The 8,512-nt window shown below is 38.7% G+C and overlaps 1 protein-coding gene across 1 annotated transcript; it reads left to right on the plus strand.

Annotated features, from left to right (window-relative positions):
• The first annotated feature begins 4,295 nt into the window (after positions 1-4,295).
• NPVF (neuropeptide VF precursor) lies at positions 4,296-8,000 on the plus strand. Its single transcript, XM_038391902.2, has 3 exons — positions 4,296-4,443; positions 6,461-6,843; positions 7,729-8,000. The coding sequence occupies exons 1-3, from the start codon at positions 4,306-4,308 to the stop codon at positions 7,823-7,825; spliced, it is 618 nt and encodes a 205-aa protein (XP_038247830.1). The 5' UTR covers positions 4,296-4,305; the 3' UTR covers positions 7,826-8,000.
• The last annotated feature ends 512 nt before the right edge of the window (positions 8,001-8,512 follow it).

An 8,512-nucleotide genomic window follows, 5' to 3' on the forward strand; every position in this document is an offset into this window, starting at 1 on the left:
AAATGAAAAACCTCTGACTCATTGAATCTTTTAACCAGAAAGTTAGTACAAAAACCAACCAGGCTAATTAAAAAACAGCCAGATGGCAACCCTTAAACTTATCCCCCATGCTTAAAGCACCTCCAAACCTGGGTCAGAAGTTTTTCTGCATGGATGGTAGGAGGGTTCGCCTAAAACTTGGGACTGAGCCCAAGTTAACTGGGAAGTTAAGAGGTTGGGTACTCAGTCAACATTTTCAAAAGTGCTCAGTGGCCCCCATGTGCTCAGGAATTGGTTGTGTCAAAGGAAAAACTAAACTGTGGTGTACTGAAAACTGTTAAAATTGTAAGCTGTCACTTTAAATTTCAGAGGGTTTTCCAGCTCCTCCTTGCAGGATGTGGGGGTGAGGGTGTCCTCTCTAGGGAAGTATGTGATCTGGGCCTAGTAGCTGTCAGTCTGCAGAAAGTCAGCCCATAGCAAGGCAGGATGAGGTGTGGCTCTGTTTTAGGGAGCAGCCTGCTTGTTTTTACTTGTGTGTTGAATTTCAGTTGAAATAGTGTTATATTCCAATCTTCCAGCACAAGTGTTCTGTTTTGCATCTAACTTCTCTGTGTGTATGCCATGAACATAACATAAACCAGGAGGGGAAAGTTAAGCCCTCAGGAGCCAGCTACTACTTGATTGCCCTGCAATCTAACATACCTAAGAACTCCCCTCTAAATTGGTTTAAGAACCAAACTCATACGAGAGAGAAAGAGAGACTGAAACTGAGAGATTCACAGACACTTGTTGCAGCATGGACAATAGCTGCCCAACTATCCCTATCCTGACTAGAAGAAAATGGGACCTGACCCTCACTCAAAGTATTTCAGAAGCATTTGGTTCTTGCTAAGTCTGTTTAATTAAGAGGCAGAATATCTCTCAGCAGTTAAGTGAAAGACCATTTGAGAAAGAAAAGTTCAAAATGCAATGGCCAAATAAAAGGAAAATTTGATGGCACACTCACTAAATTTTAGATATTACTACCTGAAGTGCATTCGTTATTCCCTGTCATTAATTCATAAATGCCAAGGCTAGAAGGGACAATTGTGACCATCTGTCTTGCAGATGCAAATCCTGTGGACTGAAGCCCTAGAAAGGTCATAATCCAAAACTCCCACAAAAACTAAAATCAGAGACGACTTTGTATTTGTCACACACAGAGCTTTGCACCCATGAAAACAAGTAGTTTAGTCCTAATCAGAGTGATTTTACTTGCAAACTCAAAAATACTTCCCAGTGAAGAATACACAACTGTAGTGGATGTAAACAGTCCAGATTATCCAGGTTGTTCACAACATAAAACAATTTCTCTTCTTAGAATTTTGCAGATACTATGGTGCGATTGAAGAAACTTTTCATCTTCACAACCACAGCATAGAATTCCAAAAATTATTCCTGTAGAGTCCAATTTTCCAGTGTGAGTTTCTAATTTGTGTCCTCAGATTGGTGCTTATAGTACTTATGCACCAGAATGTTCAGTTAATGAGTCTATTTGTCAATTTAAACCCCAAAATAAAAACACCATCCTAGCCACTATGGATGTAGAAGCCCTCTACACCAACATTCCACACAAAGATGGACTACAAGCCGTCAGGAACAGTAACCCCGATACTGTCACGGCTAACCTGGTGGCTGAACTTTGTGACTTTGTCCTGACCCATAACTATTTCACATTTGGTGACAATGTATACTTTCAAATCAGCGGCACTGCGATGGATACCCGCATGGCCCCACAGTATGCCAACATTTTTATGGCTGACTTAGAACAACGCTTCCTCAGCTCTCGTCCCCTAATGCCCCTACTCTACTTGCGCTACATTGATGACATCTTCATCATCTGGACCCATGGAAAAGAAGCTCTTGAGGAATTCCACCATGATTTCAACAATTTCCATCCCACCATCAACCTCAGCCTGGACCAGTCCACACAAGAGATCCACTTCCTGGACACTACGGTGCTAATAAGCGATGGTCACATAAACACCACCATATATCGGAAACCTACTGACCGCTATTCCTACCTACATGCCTCTAGCTTTCATCCAGATCATACCACTCGATCCATTGTCTACAGCCAAGCGCTACGATATAACCGCATTTGCTCCAACCCCTCAGACAGAGACAAAGACCTACAAGATCTCTATCATGCATTCCTACAACTACAATACCCACCTGCTGAAGTGAAGAAACAGATTGACAGAGCCAGAAGAGTACCCAGAAGTCACCTACTACAGGACAGGCCCAACAAAGAAAACAACAGAACGCCACTAGCCATCACCTTCAGCCCCCAACTAAAACCTCTCCAACGCATCATCAAGGATCTACAACCTATCCTGAAGGACGAGCCATCGCTCTCTCAGATCTTGGGAGACAGACCAGTCCTTGCTTACAGACAGCCCCCCAATCTGAAGCAAATTCTCACCAGCAACCACACACCACACAACAGAACCACTAACCCAGGAACCTATCCTTGCAACAAAGCCCGTTGCCAACTCTGTCCACATATCTATTCAGGGGATACCATCATAGGGACTAATCACATCAGCCACACTATCAGAGGCTCGTTCACCTGCGCATCTACCAATGTGATATATGCCATCATGTGCCAGCAATGCCCCTCTGCCATGTACATTGGCCAAACTGGACAGTCTCTACGTAAAAGAATGAATGGACACAAATCAGACGTCAAGAATTATAACATTCAAAAAACAGTTGGAGAACACTTCAATCTCTCTGGTCACTTGATCACAGACCTAAGAGTGGCTATACTTCAACAAAAAAGCTTCAAAAACAGACTCCAACGAGAGACTGCTGAATTGGAATTAATTTGCAAACTGGATACAATTAACTTAGGCTTGAATAGAGACTGGGAATGGATGAGTCATTACACAAAGTAAAACTATTTCCCCATGGTATTTCTCCCTCCCACCCCACCCCCCACTGTTCCTCTGATATTCTTGTTAACTGCTGGAATTAGCCTACCTTGCTTGTCACCATGAAAGGTTTTCCTCCTTTCCCCCCCCTGCTGCTGGTGATGGCTTATCTTAAGTGATCACTCTCCTTACAGTGTGTATGATAAACCCATTGTTTCATGTTCTCTGTGTGTGTGTATATAAATCTCTCCTCTGTTTTTTCCACCAAATGCATCTGATGAAGTGAGCTGTAGCTCACGAAAGCTTATGCTCTAATAAATTTGTTAGTCTCTAAGGTGCCACAAGTACTCCTTTTCTTTTTTCCCAAAAATATAGGATTTGTACAATCTGTATAAAAGCTCATATTCGAGAATTGGGCACATATCATGCATGTGCCTCTAGCTCTTGAAATATTTGCAGCCTTTATAGTGCATGCTTGTTCGTCCAAATGTCCATTAGAAGATTCAATACATGTCTTAAAGGATACAGGCCGCATTTTAATCAGCCTCAAGACTAGTGCAGGCACAGTCATGTCTGTGCACAAATTGGAAGTAGGCTGTCTACTCAATGAGTGTATACAAACAAGTGTGTGCCATAAACCTATGGATGCAGTTTTAAAGGTAGGCTTTGAAAAATTTGGCCCTAAAACATCATTGCACCATACCCAACCAACATGTCCTCCTGAAACTTTTTAAAAACACAACAGATAGGCCTGGTAATTAATGGCATGCTCCTTGTTTAGCTCTAATATGGATGAATATGTTTAATACATGGGACAGATCCTGAAAGAAACACCCATGGATTTCAGTGGGACTTGCGGGTTCTAAGTGTCTCTCAGGGTCCGTCCAATGCCCACTGAAGTTAATAGAAAGAGAAACCATTGATTTCAATGGGTCCTATGTTTGCAATTTTGCTAATCTCAAAACAGGCATTACAACCATCCTCCAAGTATAATGTAATCAGAAGAATGCAAAGTCTTGTATCTACATCCTTAACAGATGGTTGATATGAGAAACAGGAACAAGATGCCTTTGTTAAAATGTAGCAATGAAACACAGTTATTATGAGTGCTGATTGGTGAGGTGTTCAAAGTTAGCTAATTAAAATCTCTTTCATAGCCAGAAAAATATTTGTAAAGGTAATGTGTTTGCAGCAGGAAACAGTGTTTGTTAAATATGTTCACAAAACAAATTCCCAACATTCTTCAAATATATATTTAAAATTGCATCCCCAATTAATATTAAGAAATAAAGCATTTGGAGTTGATGTCACAGTTTAAGGAATCTCTTTGTTTTCTAGTCATATAAAAAGATGATAATTTCCTTTGCTGTACAGATTCAGAGCTCTCTATATAAACTTAATTTAAGAGAAAATGAAAATCATCTCAATCAAAAGGTTTATTTTATTTACTTTAACCATATTTATCTTTTTAACATCAAATACTTTGTGCCTAGATGAATCAGCAATGTCCAGTCTGCGGAAAAGTGATTATGGTGATAAATATTCTGAGGTAAGATTTGCCTTGGTATGACATTATTTTGAGAATTGCAGGTCTGATCCTGCGTCCATTGAAGTTAGTGGCAAAGTTCCCATTGACTTCAGTGGCACAGGATCAGGTCCTATAACATCACTAGCATAAAGAAGGGTTGTTGAGACAACTTTCATGAAATCTATCCGCTGGCTTATATGTAGTGTGTAAAGCAATTCATGATTTGATTTTCATGCAGTAAAACCTTGGGATTCAGGATGATGTTTATTTTGAATGGATTTTTGCTTATGCAGTAAGAAACTGTCATGCTTTTATTCTTATAAAAGATGCATTACTAATCCAAAATTAATAAAGGAATGTTTGTGATGTTCAAATAATAATGATAAATGGAAAATACTATAAATCTGATGTGGTAAACGGACCTAAAGTTCTACCCTGAAAAGTGACTATAAAGTATCATTGTGGGGTCCATATTTATTGTGTCTCAATAGCTGCCAAATCAAATTTACCCAGTTTATATTTACACAGTTTATATATAAAGTGATTTTTTCCTAACTTTCTGCCCTAGCAGCAGTCCCTGGGACCTCAGAGTCTACATTATTTTTGCCTTCTGCACCATCACCAGTTATAAAAATTCTGCAAGCAAAAATATTACCTTAATTATACCTGTCCACAGGGGTCCTGGAACTAGGGGTGTTGATGGTACGGCAGCATCCCCTGGCTTGAAGTAGAAATAACAACCAAATATATGATTTCCTCTTTCAGCACATGTGTTATAAAAATTATTCCAGCACCGCAGCCTGTACAGCCCCTTAGTCTTCAGGTTTGCCCCTTGTTTACACATTTCAGTGGGGTTGCACAGGTGTACAGGAGACAGAATTTGGTCCTACAGTTAGAAGTGAACAATTCTGTTAATGATGTCTGAACTAGAATAGACTCCAGCTCCCCCATCCAATACCTGTGTTTGCTCCTGCAGTGCTGAGAGAAGTAAACATTCATAAAAAGGTATGGGCTGGAATGGACAATGTTAATGTTTGGTTTTTAACTTAAATCTAATACCGTCTTTGCACTGATCTGCTTTTAAGATCGAGAAACTTAACAACACAACTTCACAAAAATGATATGACTTTAACTGTGCACAGAGAACACTTTTGCAATAAGAAAATAATTTTTATATAGCCACTTTTCAGAGAACAACGGCACTTTAATTATTTCATAAAACAATTAATATCCTGGGCTCAGTGCTCCACTGTGTCCAAGCACAGGGATTGGGTGCAATAGAAGTGGTTCTGTACCGGACAGCTCAAGCATGAGATAAAGCAGTGTAGGAGCTCAAGGTCCTAAATGCCCCTATGCCAGTGGAGACTCAGTGTAGCAGAATAAAGTGTGATCCTGGCACACCGCAAATGCCAGGAATGGAGGAGTAGTTCTGTTAGCTTTACACTAATTTGAAGTTCTCTTAGGCCAGGGGAATTCTCCAACGGCTGGGCAGCATGGATGGGAAGCTGTGGAGATGGGAACCAAGGGAAAAGGAATCATGTAAAGGGAAAAGGAGACCAATAAGAAGGGAAACAACTGTACAGGAAGAGGAAGAGAAGACGAAAAGACAGTAGAAAAGCATGTGCAAGGAGCAGGGAGAGCGGGAAAGTAACAGAACAGAAAGAAGGGGAAGATAAAATGAGCAAAAGGAAACTATGATTGACATTTAGGGCAAAAATGGGTATCACTAAAGCAGATAAAGATATAGAAATGCATTCCTAATTTTCCATGTAAACAACTGCTGAAGTTGCCACAGGAATGTTCTCTGGTAGCCAATGGGAGGAAATAGTCTACAAGATAATCAGTCTACAAGGAACAGTCCACACTCTGAAAAATGTTTGGGGAATTTGCATTCTAAAAGCATTAGGAAAGTATATTCTTTTCCCCTGCGTCTGTGCCTTCAGAAACCTTAAAATTAACAACCTATTGTATGTGATTTGTATGTAGACAGGTTATCATCCATGTAAAAAGATGATTGTATCATTATTTCTATTTTTAGTCCAGTGAAGACTTCTTAGAAGAAAAGCAAAGAAGTCTCAATTTTGAAGAAGTGAAAGACTGGAGATCAAAAAACATCATTAAAATGAGCACTCCCACAGTCAACAAGATGCCTAATTCACTTGCCAATTTACCACTGAGGTTTGGAAGAAATGTTCAAGAAAAAAGAAGTATTAAGCCAGTGGCTAATTTGCCTCTGAGATTTGGGAGAGCTTTTGAAGGCAGTATTTCTAGATATGCTCCTAACTTATTACATAGGTTCAGGAGATTTCCATTTGTTAAAAGTTCCATCCAATCACTTGCCAACTTGCCACAAAGATTTGGGAAATCACTACCTTCCCACCTGTCACAAGACATTCAAGAATCTGAGCAAGGCAATAACAGGTAAGTGCTTAAAAGCATGCTGAACGCCCTCCAAATGATAAATTAGCGAGGATTCAATCCTGCCAGCCTTACTCAAGCAATCTCAACTGGGTGTTTGAGTGAGTTTGATTTGCCTAAGTAAGGACATCAGAATCAGGCCCAAAGTTCATCAAATTAAAAAGCATCGCTATTACAGTCAGGAATTTTTCAACACATTGGTTTTTTGGTTGGAAAATGCCAATTCATCGAAACTGAAAAGAAAGCGTCAGTTTTGATGAATTTCTCATTTAAAATGTTTTGAAATTGTTGAAGCTATCCATGGCAATATCTTCAAAATGAAAAATTACATTGTTTTCCATTTGAAACAATGTTTTGTTGTGATATTTAAGCTAATTATCATAAACATTGTTTTTAAAGGTCAAAACCAAAATTTTTTGAAATGTCAAAATCAAACGTTTCAATTGACCTGAACCCCAAAATAAAAAGATTGGTTTGGTGACTTGTGAAATATTTTGAGATTTCAACTTTTCATCCTGATTTAAGACAGGAAATATTATTTTCAAAATTTCAATTTTTTCCTGTGGCAGGAAAGCCATTTCCTACCCAACTCTTATTATTATTTGGACCAACTATTTTCTACTGTGAATTTTATTTTTATACACAATAATAATTCCTTAAAAATACCAGTAATCCAAACATTTTGTTAATTTGGGGGCCTGATTCTGCTTCAATTGTCTTGCTCTGAAACCACATATTTTGCCTGCATGAAGCAGAAGAGAAGTCCAGTTCAGAAGCATTCACTGCAGAACGAGACAGCCAATATTATCTGCATCTGCCGTTTTTCATTCTTCTGTGATTGTCTCACCCGATTATAGCACTTTTTGTTTTGTATTTCTGACCTTTTAGGAATCTGTATTCAAACAACTATATTGTAAAGGAATCAAATGATGAAGACTCAAACCAGAAGAGCTGGGATCTATATTTAAATCAAAAGATGATGTAAAGGAAACGGAGGTGCAAACAGAAATCTAGACTTACCTTCATAATAATATTAATACTATTGTACCGTGGCTGGTGCTGTGCAAACAATTGCAGTATATTGCAATGATAACGGTAGTGATTGTTGTACTAGTTCATTTCAGTGGCAGGATATCATAAATTTTAATGACTGCTGCCTGATTGATGTCCTGTCTGTTGTAAATTTTTGAAGAATAGTTGTATAACTGGAAGCATTTTAAGCAAATAAAAAGAAACATACTACAACTAGAAGGAGCCTACTGTGTGAATAGCAAACAGAAACAATTCTGGAAGGAAGAAAGCCTACTGCCATGTTAGTGTCTTATGTAGCCAAAGAAGTGAATGCAAAAAACATATACATGGAACCATTGTTGTTGTTTGAGACATATTTGGATATAAGTTTTGTTAAGGTGACCCTTGACATTTTTGCTACAAATTAAATACTAGTTTCTTAGATCCTCACAGAGGAATGGCATCTATTTTTGTCTCTTCATAATGCAATTACTATTTTGACAATATTTTGAGATAATGCCCTCCCAAATATCCTGAGGAATCTGAACTGTAAACATTGTTTCCTTTGCCAGACTGAATGACATTAGAACTACCAGACGCACAGTTGGAAAGAGCTATTACATTTGAAACCCCACCTTTTCACATTGTAATTTTCGCAAAA

This window comes from Dermochelys coriacea, chromosome 2, assembly GCF_009764565.3.
Source record: "Dermochelys coriacea isolate rDerCor1 chromosome 2, rDerCor1.pri.v4, whole genome shotgun sequence".
In the NCBI taxonomy this organism is placed as follows: Eukaryota; Metazoa; Chordata; order Testudines; family Dermochelyidae; genus Dermochelys; species Dermochelys coriacea.

Bases quoted from the DNA above. Each gene is read 5' to 3' on its own strand.
- NPVF (XM_038391902.2), top strand. From the start codon at position 4,306: ATGAAAATCATCTCAATCAAAAGGTTTATTTTATTTACTTTAACCATA. The intron at 4,444-6,460 runs GTAAGATTTGCC...TTCTATTTTTAG, and splicing joins ATGGTGATAAATATTCTGAG to TCCAGTGAAGACTTCTTAGA. The intron at 6,844-7,728 runs GTAAGTGCTTAA...CTGACCTTTTAG, and splicing joins TCTGAGCAAGGCAATAACAG to GAATCTGTATTCAAACAACT.